The 22749-nt window shown below is 42.0% G+C and overlaps 1 protein-coding gene across 1 annotated transcript in view; it reads left to right on the top strand.

The window, feature by feature from the left end:
- The window catches only part of ttll7 (tubulin tyrosine ligase-like family, member 7), a 65646-nt gene that overhangs the window by 201 nt on the left and 42696 nt on the right, over nucleotides 1-22749 (top strand). The window contains exons 2-8 of the mRNA XM_083887829.1: nucleotides 629-760; nucleotides 2696-2817; nucleotides 5200-5267; nucleotides 5515-5673; nucleotides 9290-9506; nucleotides 10743-10907; nucleotides 13271-13429. Of these exons, the coding sequence (XP_083743955.1) occupies nucleotides 629-760; nucleotides 2696-2817; nucleotides 5200-5267; nucleotides 5515-5673; nucleotides 9290-9506; nucleotides 10743-10907; nucleotides 13271-13429 (1022 nt within the window). The remainder of the gene's footprint in view (nucleotides 1-628; nucleotides 761-2695; nucleotides 2818-5199; nucleotides 5268-5514; nucleotides 5674-9289; nucleotides 9507-10742; nucleotides 10908-13270; nucleotides 13430-22749) is intronic.

Here is a 22749-nt window from a genome sequence, read left to right as displayed (position 1 = left end):
TGTCAGGCGGGTATGTTGCTAAGCACACTGGGGCTGAATGATTTGGGGAAAATCTCTAACTACCATTTTTGTTTTCAGGTATTAAAATAGTGATTTTACGACATAATAGTTATTCAAGTCATCATCAGTTCAGTATTTTGCTTTTGAAACGAATGGAGCATTGCCACACAACATCGTCTTAACATTACAGGACCAGGTGTGAGATTGAGGTGACATATATTGCGACCAACTGGATTGAGAGCTGTGTAAGAGAAAGGGCTCTTAATAAGAACATGAAAATTTTTTAGATAACAATACATTCATGAAAACAATTTTAAATAATTAGATTCCCTAATTCTAATGCAAGGTTGTGAATTATTCATTTGTTCTATATTGTATTTTTTTTTCCTTCTGCATATGATATGCAACAAACAAATACAGAATGATTAATGCATCAGCCATAAAAAAAAAGATTGTGAAGGAAAGTAGCTACATTACTATTCATTTATATTCTGGTCCATTAAACAATCCCCCACTAAATCCTCTGCAAAAATGGGAGAGGATTCCAGCAATTTCTGCCCCTCTGTCTGTCTTCAGCACAAGCTGTGCCTGTATCTGAGTGTTGTCAATATGCTGTGTCTTCCTCCAGAGGATCAAGGAGCGTCCCCCATGAACGGGACATCTGTGGGCTGCTATCAGAGCAGTGGGAAGAGGAAGGTGCGCATGAAAAAGAAAAAAGGATCCATCAGCGCCAACGTCGTAGGCACCAAATACGAGATTGGTACGGTAACATATCAATGATAACGCTTGAATTATTTTTTGAAATGACTGTAATAACCATAAAACATGAAGATGTTCAGAAAGGTTTTTAGACGGGATGAAGACTAGGTGGGATGCTGGCGCTGGTTGCTACACTAAGCTACCCAAAACAAAGAAAAACATTCCAAAGTGCTCAACGTAACATTACTGTGCTTTTAATAAAAAAGGGTTTTGCTGTTTGGCGTCATCTGCTGGTTTGAAAATGCCAGGAAACGTTTGGAAAACAGTGGCAACAGCCAGCAAACTGTTAGCAGTACCATTACTAGGCGTGGAGACGCCTGGAGGCCACACTACCTGAACATTTCAGGGCCTGAAAACGCAGCTGCTTGTCAGTAAAAAGGCAAAAAAACCTTTGGCGCCTTTGTAAAATATGACACAGGTGCAAAAACAGGCATGCAGTTTATTAAAAAAAAAAAGAGACCCTGCAATGTGTTAGAATGCAATTAACATTTTCTGCATGACAATTTCATGAATATCTTTTGGACGGTGCCGCAGGTAGGATTAATGTACTGTGACACAGTGCATTGTATTTTAATTTCAGAAACAGATCTCACTGTGGCTCAGTCAGTCCCTCAGAACACCATCAATCCCATAACAACATTATCTCAACAATAATTTCCTGTCTGACGGAGGTCGCTGTGACGTCGTGTGTTGAATTAAAGGCATCAGTGTTGCAGTCCAGTGAAACGCAGCTCGCACACAGACTCGGCCTTGCTGCATACATACTGTACATAAATTGTTTTTGAGGTAATTTAACTTGGCAGTGGGGTTTTTGAAAAGGGCCAAAAGAGCGTAGTAAGCACTCTCCGCCTGCTCTGTATACTGTGTGGCAGCAGAGCTCTCAGGGGTGAACTACAACCTATGAAACTAAGGAGTCAGCAGCAGCAAGCAGAAGTGAGGGGCTGCCGGGATTCTGTAGGTTGATGGGAGTCTAGCTGTGAGTCTGTTGGCTGGCTGTGACGAGACCCTCTCAGTGGCCATTCTGAGGCTAGGGCAGGGCTATTCTGAAGGAAAATTAACACTAAAGGCCAGATGGATGGCTCGTTTTTGCAGTTACTTTTTTTCGAGCGGTCTTTTTCTTTTTCTTTTCAAAATTTATAGTATTACATGTAAAGATTAAAGTTCATGGCATGTGTTGGCGGTAATTTGCCTTACACCCACTGAAAAGGGATTTTAATTTCTGGTCCCAGGGTCGTAGGTTTAGTTAGATGTGTAAGAAAGGCCTGTTTACAGCTTTGTGTTTAAAGCCCCTACTGGTGATCGTAAGCAGAGCCCTGCTGCGATGTAAACCCCTCTCGCTTCCAGTTAGTAAAACGCTGTAGCCTCTACCAACATTACCAGATGGATGGAGTTGCATTGAAACCATCCTTTTCCAATTCAAGTGCCATCATGCAACATTAGGCAAGCCTTCTCCAGGTTTGTGCAGGCTTTCAAGAAAATTAATTAATACCGTGTTTCGTTAGGGCATATGAATCTTTCATTACTCGCTGAATAATGAATAGTTGTTGGATTAATGTCAGAATGGGCCTGCCACCTATCTCTCATACCACGGGTTCTACCGTTGGGATTTGAATGCATTACAGACAATTAATTTATCTTTTTGAAGAGCGGTATTACGATTGGCTGCTCTGCGGCCATCATAGGAATGGTAAATATTGCCGTTAGCTTTTTGATCTATAACCCATTTCTCCCTTAATGTATGCGGAAACTACATTTGAGCATATGAAAGGTAGAAATATATGATTCCTGGGTCTACATCACATCCGTATCAGTAGTTGCTTTGTCATCATGAATTTGGCTTTTTTTTTTTTCCCTCCGTCCATGAATTATATGATATAAAATATTCAGTTGCCCATTCTCTAATTGTGATACATTCTAATGAGCACTTTCCACCCAGTTCGTATAGTCATCAACGAGATGGACTTCATGAAGACGCGGGATGACGACGAGACCGCCAACCTCATCTGGAACGACTCTGCTGTGCAGCACGAGAAAATCGCTGAGCTCAGGAATTATCAGGTATACGTTTAGGCTCCAATTCAGCACACCTGGGCAAACTAGAGATTGGAGAATGGAGCCTTTGAATAAAAGGTTGTCATGTTCTATTGTTACACTGAGGGGGAGGATCTGGATGTTAACCTTTGTGTGCTCCAATTAAGCTGCTGCTCAGGAACACAACAAAGTTTATGTCGCTAAGCAGCTCCCCTGTGAGCTCTCAGTAGTGTATTGTATGCAACTTGGGGAACTTTGAGGAGCATGTCTGACAAAGGAGCATATCTGACTTTGTATACCAAGGTAAAGGTGAGGTGAAATTGTCCCCAGGGATTCCTCAGGAGAAATAATTAAAGACATGAAACTGTGCACTAGCCTTACATATATGAGATATGTCTTGAGACGAAAAGACCACTCACCCATTCTGAGGAAAGGTTCTGTCACTAAAACCCTGTGTTTGCTGTAACAAAGGGTTCATTCACACTTAAAACTTACTATCAGGTAAACAGCTGTACCTTAAATGTGTGGCATCCCTGTCGATTTGGGCACAATATGTTTTATTTGCAAGACATGCACATGCTGTTTACAAGAATTATGATGTTAACAACCCTCATGTACGTATGCTGCTGCTTAAGCACTGAACAAATATCACACACCCACAAAGGATTATCAGTAATAATGGAAAAATTAGCATTTTTTATAACGTGAACATTTAGAAATGATCCCACAGAACATGTATTAACACAAGATTAACTGAAGATTAACGAATTGGTAGGAGGCAATACAGGGTTTCTGTGTTAAAGTTATTTTTATCAGGTTAAATTAAGCAGTAACATGATAAAATGATCAGGTCACATCACACCATGATGTGTATCGATCATGTTGCTGAACACGATGAACCAGATTTCTCTTGTGTGTTTTATGCACCGAATACTTTATCTTCTCTGAGACATATTGAGTGTTGACGCACACCCACCTGTCCTCATACATGTCCCTAATAGAGGTAAAATAACAGGAATATTGACAAAGAGATTAAAGCAATTTGAATGGATAGGTTTTTGCAAAAGGACACATGGACATGGGAATAAAAGAAGATTATGTTAAAATATACTAAATGTTGTAAAATGAATAGAAAGGGAAAATGAAGATGGACAGACTCTTCCCATCTGCTTTTCCTTAGACCCTGGGAGGTAAGGCAGAGAATAGCAAATAGAGGAGAGTAGTGGACAGCACGAGAGGGAACAACACAGCATACACGGAGACAGATGGGGAGACTGACAGGTAGACTGACAAGTTGTGAGCAGCAGGGGGTGGTGGGGCAGGTTTCAAATGCCACTCGTGATGTTGATAAGACAGGCCTAAACAACAAGGGTTGCTCTGAGGTCTGTGTACTAGTCTGAGAGTGATCTCACCTCTGTTTGACCTCCCTGTCCTGCTGAGTGAACTTGACTGCTCCCCCGAGCTTCAGCCATCCATCTTACCCAGCGCTTATTTGATTAGACTGGGCACTAATGATCGACTAAATCACAGACTAGTCCGAAAGAGTATAGCTTGTTAGGATAGGGGCAGTGAGAGTTCATCGGAGCAGATTAAATATTACAAATACAGTAACAGATTAACACGTAGAAATGTGGCGCGATGTTTCACATCGAACTGGTGATTTGCTGTCAATTGCTTTCGCTTGTTTCGCTGCGCCGCTGTGGAGTTTCACGAGATAATGTCTCAGATGAAAAGTAGAGGTCCCTCAACAATTGGTTTTGATTTCCCTTCACAAGCCATGTCGTCTCGCGGCATTGGCATAATTGTGCAATTCTTCCGAATCCCTAATTACATCTGTCTCGTTTGGATAATAATCACGGATTCCTTTTACACTCTGCGTTCTTGTTTCCTCCTCTCCTCTCCTCTCCCTCTGTTATTTTTTTTTTTCCTTTTTAGTGATGTACCGTGAGAGTTTGCTGTCAAGTTTCAGTTCATATGAGCCTAATTAACGCCCCTGTTCAGGCTCATTTAGTCAAAGAATACAGAAAATCCACAGTTTTTCCTTTACCCCCCACCCCCCTTTCGACGCATTCAAAGCAATTCATTCAACTGTCACTGCAGGAGTTTGCGATGCAGAACCAATTACCTCGGCCCCTCGGAGTCGAGATTGATCTTTTTTTTTCTCTCTCTCCTCTTTCCTCCCCAACCTTTAAAGTATTAAAAAAAAACACGATAAACTAAATAAGGGTGGTGAAAGGTCTCAGCGTCACCTTTTTGTTTTGAGTCCGTAATTGGGCATAAATGTCAGGACATTGTAAGCTCACTTCAGGTTGCTGCCTTTAATGTGCTCATTTTTATGAACGGGCGGGGGTGGAATTGAGTGGCGTAATGGCCCTAACTACATTATTATGTCTGCTTGTTCCTCTTTAGAGAATTAACCATTTCCCTGGCATGGGCGAAATCTGCCGGAAAGACTGTCTAGCAAGAAACATGTCCAAGTAAGTTTTCTGTCTATCTTAACACAGGAAATATGAGCACTTTGGCTTGGCTTAAGATATGCAAAAACAAAAGCTTTCCGAAGATCAGTGTTTCAACAGCTTGCACATCAAGACCTTACAACTTGCAGCATTCCACCAGTGCAAGTAAAAACAAACAAAAAAACAAAAGCAGTAAAAGCAGAGGATTTACATTTACAAAAAAAAACACCACTGTGAAAAGAACACTGCTCTGTCTTTGTCTGTTTAGAATGATCAAGTGCCAGCCTCAAGACTACAGCTTCATACCCAAAACCTGGATATTCCCCGCCGAGTACACTCAGTTCCAGAACTACGTCAAAGAGCTACGCAGGAAACGCAAGCAGAAGACCTTTATCGTCAAACCTGCCAATGGAGCCATGGGTCACGGGTAGGTCAGAGACGAGCAGACGACCATTATATGACTGTTAGTGTGAAGGAGCCTTTAGAGAAGACTATAGACATTAGCACTGAAGCAAGTAAACGACAAGCACAGCAAACAAGTAGCTGAGTATTTGAGCGGAGAGAGTGTGGTGAATCTCATTGTTGGCCTCTAATTGTCTGTGATGGTCACACTCTCCATTAATCAGAGGTTGTAGCTGCACAAACACACACACACACACAAACACACACACACACTGCATGTGAGGAATACAATCCTTTATAAGGCAGCATCAGCAGCAACCAGTCTGACTGGAAAAAGGACCAAGATGGTGGTTGCAGGTCACTCTGTCCCTCAGCAGCATTCCTTATTCAAAACATGAGCAGGCCGTGGACCTGAATGCATATTTCTTATTTAGAAGCCTGCCTCAGCCTGTGATGTCATGCTTCCGCTTACATTTAGAGAATCATTGCCAAGGCCTGTTTTTTTTTTTTTTTTTTTTACTGCGTGCATAGTGACTCTTTACTCTCACGTTTATGAGGTTCAACATCCCAGCAGTCAGAGCACTTTTAGTAAAGCTTAACTCATATTGATTTGTTGCCAAGTCAGAAAAGTGCTGACTGGAGTTATTCCTGATGCTACGGTGAACAGCGTTGTATTTGACAGTGTATTTAGAGCTGTACTACATCACTTTAATGTCTGTGAATGGGGTGGATGAAACTAAATTCCTCAAGTAATTGAACAGACTCCCTACTGGCACAATGTCAACACAACTGTACATCACAAACCTGAACAAGCATAGGGTTAGTGCTCCTTTGGCTTTGAGGAGAGCTGTTTAGGTCATTGAGTAGCAAAGCCTCCTGGCTTTTAGAGGTGTTTTAGTGACACTGACTAGGAGGAGACCTCAGGGCAGAGCTGCAGGACATCAGCTTTTACAGCTCCTTCTCAATGGGGATTGACAGAATTTAGGAATCTGATGCACTTTTCTGACTAGAATATGTGGCTCAGAAATAGATGGAAAAGTGTATTTAAGGCGCAGTCAACAACACAATTATCCTAAATTGTTTTTTACAACCCCTGAAAGTGATTCTAATGTTTTTATGATTCATCTGGCACTCAAAAAGAAATGAGCTACAATTTAATGCACAATTTGCGGCAGTTGTGGCCACATAGACGAAGACTAAAATAAACTTCCAACAATTTGAGGGAAGTTGGTTTTTACAAGTTATTTTATGCATGGGGCTAAAATGTAAACTCTGTGAATTTTTGTCACTACAGGGTCTCCTGGGCACTTATAAATGTGTTGAAACTGCTCAGTTTGCAAAACATGAATGAAGTATTCATTTGACTTCTCTTTCTTTGAAAATGTGATCCCTGCTGTGCATATTGTGAAGTAATACTGTGGAGTGCATTTATCACTGGCACCAATAGGTGGGGATATTGAAGTTGAAATAGCTCATTGTGCTTCACCTTTCCCTCTCATTCTCTTTGAATTTGTCCTTTCTGGTATAATGTGAGCATTACTTATAACTCCATGCTGCACTAAGCCCTTATTTATTAAAGAATAAAAGGCTGAATTATTGCAATACATTAAGAATATGAAAGATGATGAGCTTAGCGCGAGCACTCAGTGGCGGGCGGCTCACAAGATTAGATTTTTCTCTCTCTTTTCTTTTTTGCATGGTGTGATGCGGCAGGAAATTAAGTTATATCTACCCTCTGTAATTTATTTTTCCGTCGGCCAACTAAATGAAGTTATTGTTTGTGTCTGAAGCGTGGCTTGTTATAAGGGAAACAAAATAAAAGCATGTGTGGGGCTTAAAAAGGCGAGATCCCCTCTGGTGCCAAATTAAATAGGCAGGGGAGAGTGGGCCGTGATTATCTGACACCCCAGCTCATCAATCATGTCGTCTTCTCCTCAGCTACTCCTCCTCAACTAACTTAACACTGTTAACCCTGTCCTCATCATTCAGCCTGCTGTCTGCCACTTAGACGGGCCCCTCACATCATTGGTCAGGCTTCCTTTTCTTTTTTGTTCTCGAGTGGTGATAAGCAGGCCAATGAATCCCATGTCTATAATCCAAGCAGTCTTCGAGTCGGTGGGAGCAAGCGGTGATTTATAAATCCAAAGTAACCACAACGTTCCAGCAAGGCAGAGCTTGTAAACTTCTGAACTGAAATAAGGAGGACTCCAGAGCCAAAACTATTTCATCATAACTTGAAAGGCAATACCTGATCCCAGTCTAGACATCCAATTTTCCTCCCTGGTATTTGATAAAGAAATTCTCCTAAGGAGCTCATCAACAATGTTAACTGAGTTATCTGAGAACTCTTTAATTAAATTACACCAACACAGACTGTTTTTTTTCCCAGCTGCTGTATGTCTTGTTCTGGCTGTGATTACAGACGCCATGGGGACAGAACCCAGAGCGCTTGGTGCCACAAATTTCTCCGTACCTCAAAATATTATTTTTGATAAATGAAGCCTTCAAATCTCAGACCAAATATTGTGTTTGTGTGTGTTGTGTCTCATGTTTAACTATGAGTGATATAGGTCAGTTCTGCTGCTTATACACAGCGGCAGATTGTTTAAAAATGACCAACCGTCCTCCCCGCACCCACACACACTTGCTGATAGACATACTCACAACCACATGGACACACACAAAGAAACACAATTCATTCATGAGTCCACTTAGCAATGGTCTGCATACTTTAAAGTCTGAGTGCGAGTGACATGAGACCAAAGCAAATTAATTAAAGTGGAGCTTGAAACGGAGCAATGTCTGCACCTACTGAAAGACCCTGCTACAGCGTTTGATGCACGGTGACATTCAGACAAAATGCATGTTTTGTGTTGAAAGAAATCCCGTTATTCTGCAGATGTTTGCAGAGAATTGCCCAAACAAACCTTCAGATTTTGCACATTAATTTCTCAGCTGTTTAAATTCAAAGACGATGACAAAATGACTAAATATTTGAAATGTTTAGTGTCTCCATGGAGCCAACACAGCCCGAAGCTGCTCAAACTATTCTCCACACACTCATTTCTTAGATATGTTTTGAGTGAAGATTAGAAACCAGTGGAAGATCACATTAAGAAGACTATCAGGGCACTGTGGCTCTGACCTTTTCCCAGGGGTTAAATGTATTTTATGTAAATGTAAAACAAAAATAATTCCATACACATTCTTCCACCTCTGATCACATCTCCTGTAAACTATTATTGTGTTATTTTAATTTAGCACCAGGGCAGAGTTTATCTTTGACTTGTAGACTGAATGTGTCAGCAGAGCATGGCAGATGTGGCATCCCAGTAAATACATCATGTCTTCCAGAACATTTGCAAATGACTGGGTATATAATAAAAAATAATAATAATGTGTTGAAACCAATAAAAACAGTATTCTGTTTAGCTCATATTTTTTTTTTTTTTTTTTTTTTTTTTGCTTCAGCACATATACAAGACGGCACCAATGTCATCAGTCATGTTCATGGTCTCTGCTATGCTCCCATCTATCATTTTTTAATTATCTTTTTTGTCTTTACTATGCCATATTTTATTATGCTGCTGACGACATCCCAATTTCCCCCCTGAGGATTAATAAAGTTTCTGTCTATCCAGGATCTCACTTATCCGAAACTGTGAGAAGTTGCCAGCCCAGGAACACTTTATCGTTCAGGAGTATCTGGACAAGCCCTTCCTGATGGAGGGCTACAAGTTTGACCTGCGCATCTACATCCTCGTCACTTCCTGCGACCCACTTCGCATTTACCTCTACAAGGACGGCTTGGTTCGTATGGGCACTGAGAAGTACCATGCACCCAGTGAGGCCAACCTGGTGGGTCATACACTCAGTACTTGTATGCTTTGTATAATAATGATGAAAAAAAAGTATGTTATTTACAGTATTCAGCAGTTTTCAAGGTGGCACAGTAGCTGCACACACTCAGCTGTAGACGTATGCCTTGTTACTATGAACAGTACATTCATCTTTATCTGTGAACCATCTGTACACAACAGTGATGCTTGCACCCACCAAAAATATGCCACTTCATTCAGTACCAGTCAGAAACTGACTAGAGACAGATTTGTGAAACAGATACACAGAGCAATGTACTGTATTTTCCATTCACTGCCACGACGTGGAGACACACAACTCAACATAATCATATTAGGCAAACATCTCACAGAAGGATAGAGACTGGGATACATAGTGCAATCTCTTCCTCAAAACAAAAGCATGCATTACGCACATACTGTCCAAATCTGGCTGGTGAAACACATTTTTTTGTATATTCTTTTTTAGACGACACTCCCAAATCTAACTCTAATCCTACAATCAACTATCAAACAGTCCTCACAAAGAAGAATTACAGACACAGGCACACACACACTAACATTAACCATAACCAGTTAATGCCTAACTTTAATTTTTTTTTACCGAACCGTCAATTCAAATCTCTATCCCTAACCAGTTCCTCAGAAACTAGGTTCTGTCTCATCAGGACATGGTTTTGGTCCCATTGAGGACTAATGGTACTGACATGGTCCTATAGAGGTAACAAATACAAGTACACACACTCACACACACAATATGCAGGGATACTACATGCACACACAGCTGAGTGCAAATGTCCACATGCAGATGTCTCTTGTATTGTCAAGCCACTCTTATTTGCTTTGAGGTTCTGCACCTGCTGAAGGGATGCACACATGAACACATAATGAGCACATAGACATGCTGGAGTCCTCCTGCGACTGTGGTTTGTCTTGCTCAGTCTGTGACACATGATGGAGTGAATCATGTCGTGGAGATGGATGTTCAATCCCACACTGAGAGGCTCCCAGACAGCCATCAGGGGCCCGAGTGGCCTGTAGTCACAGTGTTATTACCTTGTTGGCTAAGGGCAAGGAAGTATTATATTCAACTGTGGGTGGTAGTGCTTAAAGAGGGGGATGTGCCACGGTAATACAATGCATAGTTTTCGTAAACCACTCAATGACACAGTTTGTTGTTGCTTTTAGGAACAGTTGTCTCATGTGTTAAGCCACTAACTCCCTCGTGTCTCCACAGAGCCAGCTCTACATGCATCTGACCAACTACTCGGTCAACAAACACAACGAGAACTTCGAGCGAGATGAGACGGTCGACAAAGGCAGCAAGAGGTCCATCAGTTGGTTCACGGAGTTCCTCCGCACCAATGACTATGACGTGGCCAAATTCTGGGGTGACGTCTCTGTACGTGGGAAGTCCACCCAAACACACACAAACACAGATTCAGCACATTGTTACTTTCACATGTACTGTGGCGGATGTGCACTGCGATAAAAGCAAATACGTGCGGTGTGATAACACTGCACACCACAAATGCAAACAAACACATGCGTACATCTGTGAGTGTAATCTGCGAGTGTACACTCGTGTATATACACATGCTGTTCTCACTAGCCAACACAGGTTGCACACAGTACACAAGTGAACCAAGAAACGGTTGATATGATTTGTTATGACAGTAACTCAGTGAAGCTTCAGAGCTTTGTATAAAAGAGCTTGTTGGAAACATCTTTCCTGGAGGGCACACTCACCCTATCTGACACCACTTACCTCATCCAAACACCTTCACTTTGTTCATTTTCATTCAGCAGCCCTGGTTCTGTTTTTCTTTCTTTGCTGTATATGACCTTTGCTATTTGCTGTTCTTCCTGTCTTAAACGCCTTGTCCTCTCTGTCCAAAGTTGTTTTAGCTCTATGGTCCCTCAGTCTTCTCTGTTTGACTTTTACCTCAAATCAAATCTTCCTCAAGACAATTTTTGACTCATCCTCTTCATCGGCTTTTACTTTTTTTTGCGTTCATGTTGAAGAAAGTGGTTTTTGAGAGTAACATTGTGGTCGGTGCACTTGCCTGATTAGCCAACTTCTTGTTGTGGCAACATTTCATCTTCGATATTCTACTTTTATCCGTCTTATTTAATCTCTTATTGGTCTAAGCACAGAAGTTTTTCCACTTCCCCTTTCTATTCTCCACTTCACTGTGGAATCCCAGAGCGTCAACCTCTGGCTTAACACTTATTTCTCTCTATGCCTTTCTTCAGAAGTTACACCACTTTGGTGTGAGTGCTGTCCACTCACAGTCACATACTGTGCTTTTTTTTCTCTTTCAAATCAATATTAATGCTCTTTGCTCATTCTCCTTTTGCTTTTTTCTCTTCATCTACCCTTGTAGGTTTCTACATTTTATTTCTGCACTGTCCTGCCCTAAATTTCAGAATGTCTATGGGTTTCTTTGCCAGAAGTTTGTCTGTGTGGGTTGAAGAATATCATGTAGATTCTTTTTATTCTCTGTGAAACAGTGGCATCTCTTTCATACTGGGCTACTACTGATGTGCTGTTTGGAGTAAAGTAAAGAAAAGTAAGGCCTGACCAGCAAAGCCACAGCTTTTTATGTGCGTGAGAGCAGTGTCTGAATACAAATGACCTAGTTATGGAAGCAATACTTGCCAACACTCACACACATACATAATATGAAGACACTATTTAGTTGGTACAATAAAAAATAAATACACATTTGTACACGTAGATTAGGGCTGGAGTAACAATACCATTTCTGGTATGACCACAGCATCGTAAACACTTAAGGTCAGTGATTTTTTTGTTGACGAAAAATATATACAAGTTTTTTTTCTACAGTAGACATAGCCATATAAACCACAACCATATAAGGTGTTGACAAAACGTGCACAAATGTTAATACAATCACAGTCCCTGGCAGTAGCCAGTGCTTGGGGCTCAGGAGGAGGAAAGTGATGTGGGACACACACACACATACACACACAAATACACATGCACCAACCAGTCAGTGCTGGGACTTGAGGCATAAACAGCGGCAGTGGGAGCAGGTGTTTGTGCAGGGCAGCCTGTGGGTCAGAAGGGTGGATGGATAGATGGATGGAAGGTGTGTGAGCAACAGACAGATAGAAAAAGGGAGAGGGGGTGCAGCTTATCAGGCTTGGGCCAGACCACCTTGCCCCTCTCTGACAACCAGCAGTCAGACTGGACATGGCAAACCACATGCCAGCATCACTGTATGAGGCCAGACTGGTGAGGGGAAGCTTTGTATGGTGTGTGTGTGTGTGTGTGTGTGTGTGTGTGTGTGTGCATCAGGAGACAACATGTTTACCCACATATACTGTGGGAGTAGGCAGGCAGGTAACAGCCAGCAAACATACGTGCAAGCACACACATGCACACAGGATTGGGAGTGACACAGATGGATCACCACCAATGCTGGCGAGAGTGTGTGTGTGTGTGGGTGAAATTCAAAAATCTCTTTGCCGGTAACCATTGTGTCTCTCTGCTTTAAAACTGACAGCTTATCTTGACACACTGGAGAATTACATTCAAGATGACTCACTGATTGTAGACCGACCACTGTGGAGCATGTCTATAGGTCATGACTGCATCGCTCAGATTAATCTTAATCTAAATGTTTCTAGTTTAAGAGGACATTCAATCATCCGCTGGCTAAAAAGTGACATTATTTTATATATTGTCCAGTTCAGCTTGGTCATCCTCACTCTGTTTGTGTTTGTTTGTCCTGCCAGGAGCTGGTGGTTAAAACATTAATAGTGGCTGAACCCCATGTGCTGCACGCCTACCGCATGTGTCGCCCTGGACAGCCACCAGGGAGCGACAGTGTCTGCTTTGAGGTCCTGGGCTTTGACATCATCCTGGACCGCAAACTCAAACCGTGGCTACTGGAGGTATGGGGTCATAGACTGCATGTACACGAATGTGTGTTTAAAAATCAACATTTTTTACAGCTTTATTTATCCATTCCATATAAGTGATTTTTTTTTATCTTAATGTTTTTAAATTTGAATGCACATTGAGAAATAATTGCAGGAGGAGTCCTATGTGTGATATATAACATTTTCATTTATGGTTTTTATGTATAGGTTTTCAGTCAGGGAGAGGAGAGCTGCAGTCTGTGAAACCTCACCTGTGTGTGGCGTTAGTGAAGTGATAGCAGCTGCTAAACTGAAGCAATGTGACATCAGCAGGAGAGAGAGAGCGAGACGTTGCTACACACTGACAGAAAGCATAACACACTGATTTTACCCACACACACAGTTGTGCACCTTTGAACACCGAGGAGAGACACACTTTCATGTTCTCATGCACAGTTACATGCATCAGACACACCCACACATGCTTTAAATTCATGCATACAAAATAGTATATATATATATATATATGACAAGACACCAACAACTCCCTCTCATACAGAGACACACACTCTCTTGCACAGCACTAAAATGTAGGTCATGTAGGAAATGGCAGGTTGAGTAGCACGACACCTGCCCCCCATTCTCTCAGTGTCAGTCAATCGGGAAATGGAGCTGAAAGTCCACTCCTGGATTTGTGACTCACCATTCTGATGTCAGCCAGTCAGTTAAAGTGTGACCTAAATCCTTTAACCCAAAGTGGCTGTACCCCCCCTCTCCCTCCCTTCCCACAAATTGACTCAGGGATGGGGAATGCCTCTGGGATAATTGTTTGTTTTCCCCCATCATGCAATCCCAAAATAAATCTCGCAATTTCCAAAAGCCTCTGATTTGGAGGGAAAAGGATAGAGAGGGAGAGAGAGGAAGAAAAAAAAAAGAGGGATGATTGATAGTTGGTTGTTGTTTTCCGAAGAATCATCATGGAATTAGGGTGATATAATTACCCTCTCTGACTCTTTCTGTGTGGTTGAACAGTTCTACTCGATGACAAAAGGATGTACAAGAGAGAACGAAAGTGGTGTTTCTTTTTGAGTGCGTTTGCACTGTATATGTGTGCACTTAACATGTGTGTGTGTGTGTGTGTGTGTGTAAATGTGTATGAGACATGGCAAAGAGCCGTGAATGCAGTTGTTCCACTTCAGTAGTAATGATCCCCCCTGTGCTACAAACAGCTCTCTATAACTCTCATCAATTAACATCTCCCCCACACACACACATGCACACAGCCCTGCTTCTCTTTCACGCAACATTTACAGCAGCGATCATCTATTTCCAAAATTCAACTGATTAGTCAGGGGATAGTTACAAGCATAGAGAACCCTTCTTAAATCCTTGCTGCCAAGCCCGAAAATGGCTTTATCACTTTTTTTGCCTGGCAAAGTTCATTCATATTCAGCTTGCATGCAAACATGCAGTGCAGCCCAGTGCCGTGTTGCCACAAAAGGTAACCCGGGGCAAGCCCTCTGGTCCAATTTAATATTTCAGTAGATCACTTTTCTACAAATTGAGGTAAACTCACTGGATTTCACTCCATTTCACCATTTTTTAAAAATGATTTCCAAAATAGTAAAACAAATTGTTCAGGAATTGAAATGCAGTGAACGTCCAGCAGATTTATTTTGAATTCGTGGACACCTCTCATGTTTCCTTATTGGTGTCACTGTGAATTACATGTCCAGTGCCTCGTTTGGGCTTTCCCAGACGGCTATTCCGACAATATCTTCCTCTTTCACTCTTTAAAATGTCAAGGTCGGTTGTTGGACATGCAAAATCACAGCCAGGAAATGAAGGGTTCAACCTGTGTAAACTCAAAGCCAGTTGGATACTTGAAAGCTAGATGGTATCATATATAAGAAGCTGTCAGATGATATTACTCATGTCTTTTGTATTTGTATTTTTGTCTGGGCATATGCAGCAGACTGGGGAGGGAACAGGAACACAACTGCCCCTCACATCCCACACTACACCTCCTGAAATTAAACTTAAAAAAACAACAACATTATTTTAAAAAGTGCAAGTCAAAACTTCTCAGACGACGTGTTTGTTTCAATCTTGCCGAGTTGACAATACACCGACTCTCCGTAAGCATTAGAGCACAAAGAGAAATCGTTGCAAATACGTGTGCACTGATAAGATACTCAAGAGGAACAACCCACAGACACGCCAGCACCTGCTAAATAGCTTGTTGCAGGATTGAAAACAGAGATGGCAAGAGCGACGCGTCTGAAGCCAAGGCCAGACATTAAACTAGAGCATTGTGCTCCATAGAGCAGAGTATAGAAAGGGGAGAAGAGAAGGTAGAGAAGGAGAGAGGGCTTTTGTGTGATCCTTATCTTAATTCAGTTGGGTTTTCAACACAAGTCTTACCCCCTATTGACATTCAAAACATCAGTTCAGCATACAGTAAGGACGCGCACACACACACTTGCTCGAATGGCGTAACCGGAGATGCTACTTTCATTGAACCAGCCCAGACAGCATCTGTGTCTCTTATAGGGAAAGGCGTTTCATTGAGCCGTGATCTGCACACATTCGAGTGCACACACACACACGTATATACAAGAACACATTCACACACGAAGACTTTGTTAGACGGTGCCAAGGCTTCTGCTTTTTTTTGAGTGTTTTTTTTTTTATCTTTTGGTAGCAAAACAATAATAAAAGCAGATTATAAATGCAAAGGGAGAATTAATTGATGCAGAAATTCACATATATTCATATTTAGTCCAGGAACCAGCTCATGACATCGCCTTAGCGCGTACATTCTGCTAACATGTGGCGGCGCCTTAAAATTGGGGGGTGTGTGTGTGTGTGTGTGTGTGGGTCAACGATAACAGCAGGCATCTCCAAATTCAGAGTGAATTATAAGGAGGGTATTTACTCAGCGGTGAAATGTAGCATGGGACAGCATTATCACTCATGCACCGCCCTGCTCCTCTCTTAAGTTTATCCAGGGCCCATGCAGTGGAAGCCAGTGTGACAAATCATGTCAAATAAGGTGAGGAAAATGGAAAACGCATCACTCTACATTTGGAATGTGATGGGCGAGGGGAATATATTCCCAATAAATAAATAAATAAATAAAAGTGAAACTTTACTTTTTTTTTTTTTTTTGCAATTGTTCCTTTACTTGAAGCAGCAACTGGTCAACTCAAACCAAGAAGAAACAAGTGTTTGTAGTGAACACTGAACATGGATAATTAGAAACCTGCCTATAGGCCTTTGCAAAGCTCTCTCTCTAGTGCCGGGCTCCGAGCAGCTCAAAGGCTGCTTGTTAGGGCCACTGTCACACTGTGCGAGTGTGCACGACTGTAAATGAGTGTGATTTAGTGTGTGTTTGAGTCTTGATTTGATTTATGCTGTGTCACTTATGCGTCTTTGCATGCACAATTAACACACATATGCACTATGGGATTTACTGCATGAGGCCGATGCTGCTTCTGTGTTCTACTTGTGAATTTTGTCCCTGTGGAAATAGTCCGCTCTGTTGTATGTATGTGTGTGTGTGTGTGTGTGTGTGCAGACGTGTGGAGGGAGGGCCATTCTGATCTGCTTTCTATCAAACAACAGCCTCTGTGGTTTTTTTTTCATGTCAGAGATACAGGGAGGAATCGCACATAAAACACACAAACGACTGTTCAGTAAGAGAGTAAGAGAGGAGGAAGAACCCGCTCCTACCTCTGCTGGGACGGTTTGTGTGGAGTGATTGGCAGCTAATGAGGCAGGCATAGTTAGGTCAAGCGTGGCACAGGTTTGTTTGTGTCTCAGTGTTTACGTGTGTGTGTGAATGGGCATCAACAGACAAACAGCCTGCAGATGGACGGCTCCCTCAAGGGCAGTGATTCTCCCCCCTCCTCCCCCGTCTCCTTTCACCCCTTTCTGCAACTTTCCTCTCGTCCATTGCTCTGTCCCCAATTGTTTCAAGATGAGTTTGGTTTGGCTGTCCATCCCTCAGAGCCAACATAAGCCAGACTTCCTTTTCCTCCTGAGTGCAAGTGTGTGTGGTGTGTGTATGTAACAATCTGCACTGGCAAGGGTAAACAGATGCCATGATACACACATACACACAGAAACAAAACCATATTTCCTTTCCCTCTCCCACATCCCCAACACACACAAACAAATTCAGAAAGTACTGGCAATTTCCTCTGTGCAATAAATAGTTGCCTCACTGTTATGTCAGCTTTCAATTTACATTTCTATTTCATCTGCGCAGAATGAGATCAAAATTCTATGTCCTGAAAGCCAAACTTAAAGTGTAGCTGTTTTCCCTTAGCGATCTGAGAGAGAGAGATTTAAAGGTTATACTGCCTTTCAGATATTTCCTCAGGAAATTTGAGGAGTGTTTTCTAATCCCTACCTACAACAACCGAGTGAAACGTTATTGTGAATGCGAGGTGATTAAGGATGAACTGACTACCTGCGTATTCCAAATGTGTTCCATCACCTCATGATTAAATTTCCTGCAATGAAAAATGTTGGAGGTGAAAACGTACAGTTTAATAAACTCAATTATCTTTCAGAGTCTCTCTTGCCCCTCTTACACCTTCCATTCCCCCTTTGCCTTTGATTAATCTTTTGTACTTAGTGGGATTCTGTCTTATTTAAACGTCTATGGATAATGTCCTCAGCTCTGAGGGGGCGTCCTTCTCCTTGTCAACCCTAGGTGGCAGTAGTTACCTATGAGCCACGTTTTGGCTTATGAGAGGTTTATTAAAGAATAATTAGAATGATGTATGGGACTGTCTATCTCTATCCACATCCATTTTCCCCCAACATGACTATTTCATGGAATAAGTATCAAATTAGGAGCACACAGGCCTCATATGTGGGGCAGTTGAAAACACACCCCAACATTTAGTCATTTATCATTGGGCATGCATGGCAGCCCCTGTGACTCTGTGTGTGTGTGTGTGTGTGCACATGCAGGTGATGCAGAGGGACCAGTATTTGCTTGTTTGTGACTGACATGTGACTGAGACTGAAGATAATTTTGTTTATCATGTATACGTGGCAGTTTTGGACCTATTAGTGCGTTAACAATAGATTGCACAGTGTGTCCTCATATATGTGCACCTTGTGATTTATGTGGCTGTCTATATCTTTGTGTGTCTTCAAACCAACCGACAGACAAACAAAAACACAACATTCCCCCTCGCCCTGCTGACCATTCCATCAGACAGGTCGGGCTGACTGGTGGCTGACTAAAGCGTTGGCCTGCTTACTCCCAGGACCTTTAGCAGTAGCTCAGCAGTCTCAGCTAGAGTTTCCCTGTGCCCAACTGGACCACTAAAAACGCCACAAAAAAGAACAAAACAGTGATTGATAAGACGGCTGAAACAAGAGAGTGACTTAACAGGGTGGCCAGCTGTCTGTCTTTCTGTCACTCTGCTACTCATGTTCTCCCCTCGCTCTCCCTCACTCTCCATCTCCCTTTCTCATGCCACCATTGTGCAGCAACAAACACTCCATTCTGACAGCGGTTGAACTGTGCCGATACCCTCGAGTGTGCGGGGCAGAATGGGAGGCTTGTCAAAGCAGTGGTTGTTTACACTCTGCCAGAAATAATAAGAGGGGGTCGTTTTTCTGAACCGATTAATCACAAGCAACCCCTTGCACTTGTTTGACGTGTATTCCAGACACAGAATAGATGTCGATGGGTGGAAGCAATTTGTTGCGGAAAGAAACCAGCTGATTGTTCTTGATCCGTTGCTGTTGCTATGTTATTAGGGTCGGTGTGACACAGCAGAGGCCACAGACGCAAGCTGTTTGATGCCAACTACACTTTCAACAATGAGCAAGTCAAATAATCATTGGAAGGGTTTTTTTTTTCTCTCTCCCCTGAGCTGTTTGAAGAGAATTTACATCTAACAGACAATGTAGAATACCGTATGTTTCCGACTATATGTCGCACCGGAGTATTAGCTGCGTCTGTCAAAAAATATGTCATAAAAACATACAAATCACATCGGTCTATAAGTCGCATTCCAGCAGCAAGCTGTTCAAGAACCCAGTTGTGGACTTGTTCCTCCAGCTCTGGACATCTCGCTTTCAGCCCGCCATTAGCCTTCTTTGATTTTTTTCATAGAAGTAAGAGTTACCTCTGCTTTTCGCCAGTCCCTGACAAGTTTTTCCAATCACTCCAAACTTTCTTTCTGCTGCTTGATTATCGTTTAAATTCTGCAGTATAGCTTTTTCTTTTTGGTGGCATTTTATCTGCGTTCTCTCTGTCTTTATGGTTTAGTCGTGTAATTTTTTCGGGGGTGTGAACAGTGCCCTCTTGTGGTCATAGATGACATAGCGTATATATTTTTGATAAATAATAAATGAAAAACTGAATGAAAATAATATTAAAATACTGATCATTATCCATTTCACATTTTGCTTGTTGAACTTCTATCCCTCTATAGGAGCTGCAGGAAAGATCAGTAGACAGATTTGCGGTTCACATACAATTCAAACCAACTGGATGGTTCCCCCACCACGAGCTGAGTGTTTTGCAACTGCCTTTGTAAACAATGGCGAGTTACTCATGTATCTCAGTCACACATGTCCAGATGCAGGGAATGAAATGGTTCCATGCGCTGTGTAGTGTATGCAAATGGTTTACAGCTTGCAGCCTCTGAAGTTTGCACGGTTAACCGGGCGATCAGATGAGGATCAACCTATCCTGTGAAAAATAACAGAAGGATGCATTCTTTTCCTACATGTTCAATCTGCTGTTTGACCAACTGAGATGTGAGCTACATTAATGAGATGCTGAACTAAAGCAAAGCATGAAGGAGTTTTTAATCTTTTCATCTGATGCTTTTATTGAATGCGTCTTGGCGCAACTAAGGGATCCTTTAAGACCCTGCCAGAGTCACTTAAGGAAATCAGAGTGGTGGTTTCGGGAGCCTGCAGGGGTTCATTAGGACCATACTGGTCCAACGTCCTATGCCAGAGAGGAAAGGGAGAAGACATAAATGCAAAAAGAGTAACAAATAAGAAAGGTAACGACCAGAGAATGAGGTCTAGCGAGTGGGGGTGGGTGGGAAGAGGAACTAACCAAAAGGGTGTGATAGAGAGTTAAAAGAGAGAGACGAAACATTGAGGGAGAGCAAAGAGAGACAGCGAGTGCTGTGATGCCAGTCTTCCCTGTGACAACTTGACACCACGAATCAAACCAAGAAAATGAAGACAAGTAACGAGACAACCATCACCAGGATCACTGTCTGTCTCGCTGTTACCTATAGGCTACACAGCAACTCTAAAGCTGCACTCTTTTCATTGTGGATGTCATATCGGGCAGTGCTCTAAATGAAAACAGACCACTGCCCTCTATTTCTTTTGTCGTTTTTTTTTTAACCTAGGTAAGGCACTGCAGGTCGAAGTGGAGCTCTGTCTGTCTCAGCACACAGAGGGATGTATTGTAGACTTTATTCTATTGAGTGAAAGAGTTGGATAGGGCCTCTGTTCCTTTTTCCTCCTGGCGCTGGAAGACATTCATCACCTACCCTGTCCTTCTGATAAATGGTTACTGTGTGGAAAAACGCACATGTGGGTGTACGCACACATCCCTACAAAGGCACATCCATACAAACCCACTTAATGTTAGCATGCAGTTCGTAGCTCACTCACAGTATTTGCGGATCTATTGTGTAAAGTGGTCCAAAATATGACCCAGTGAGCCCAGAGGAGGTTATTGGCGCTAACTTTACTGGTTCACTGCCCAGAAGTTTGTTTTATTGCTGGCTCATGACCTAAATTAACCTTGTGGATGTAAATATTATCGTTAAGCGCAAACCTGCCACATTGTAGAAAGCACCTTTGTGTTGGGTTATGTCAGTTGAAGAACAGCAGAGAAAGAGGGGTGTAGTTACCAAGACATATGCCCATAACCGCGGAGACACTTTGCACATTTTGGTAAAGGAGGTCCCCCCCAGTGTTGTACACAAACAGTCCTGTGATTGGCCTCTTTCAGCATTTCAGCAGTCTTTCTCCGTGTTCCTCATTGGCGGTTAGAATGGATCGACCACGCACTCTCAAGCCTGATTGGCTCAGTGTTGTTCCGTCACTGGAATCCGAATTTGTGATTGGCTGTCAAGCTACTTTGACATGCTCAACTGTATCCAACTGCTTTTTTTTTCCTCAAGGAAGATTTGAGGAAGACAAGTTAATGTTTTTGACCCAAATACGCACTCCGACTGCAGATTAGGACGACTGAGAAGGGGGAACTCTAGCTAGCCTTTCAGAATAATTCATTTAGCTGGGATTTACATGTGCTTTGGCACGTGGATTTTCTCAAGGTTCATGAACGGCTTAATGTAGAAATATTTGAAATAAAGGAAAACTTAACATTAAAATCGAATTATTGGACAGAAGGAAGGAAGGAAAAAAACTGTAGTTTTCAATAATAATATGACAAATATTCATTCAATCAGTCATTCTCTACCGCTTTATCCTCCACACAAGGGTCACAGGGGGACACTGTTGCTGACATCGGGCGAAAGGTTAATATGACAAATCATTTTTCAAAAACAATAGTTGATTCCACACACTACCAATATCACAAACCTTTAAACCACGAGTCTTAAACTTCAATGACCTGGGGGCCAATGCCCATCTATCGTGGTCAAGTATTGCATCATATCACACATAAACTATATTTAATACTACTTATGATGTTACATTTAGACATTTATTTTAAATTACAGTAATAATAGTGTGGACAACTGTATTTAAAATTCATACCAGGAGCCGCTTCGGCCACTGCCATTCGTGGCTTGGGCCCTAACAAGGGTATTTATATATGTAATTGAATGTTGTATATGCTACATTTAATAATGGGATAATTATGACCAAATGTCTTATTATTATTATTATTATTACTGTTATAAAAAACATTGCTAGCAAACATATATTATATTCTATCACCTCACTGGCAGCTGTGCCACACTGTGTTTAAAAGACGGTGAGGTCGTGGGCCATGTTTTCATTATAACATGATATTAAGTGGGGGGCCACATGTAAGCGATCGGCCAGTTTGAGACCCCTGCTTTAAACCTATTTCCATTAAATTCTCTTTAGAGTAGTTTTAACAATAACAGCAAACACTCTTCTGTTCTAATTTATAATGAGCAGTTACAGCAGCAGGTGAATCAAAATCTCCTTTATACTGCTCTACAGAGGCAATTGTCTGAAGCGAGGTTCAGTCTTGTGATTCAACGCGTTCCTCTCATGTCAGGCTTCCCTTGTTGGAGAGTTTTTTTTTTTACACGTACACAATAAATATGAATGCATCTTCTGTCACAGCT

This window comes from Microchirus variegatus, assembly GCF_963457635.1.
Source record: "Microchirus variegatus genome assembly, chromosome: 4".
Lineage (NCBI taxonomy): Eukaryota > Metazoa > Chordata > Actinopteri > Pleuronectiformes > Soleidae > Microchirus > Microchirus variegatus.
Note: the sequence above shows the minus strand (reverse complement) of the source record. Positions and strands in the feature narration are given on the sequence as shown.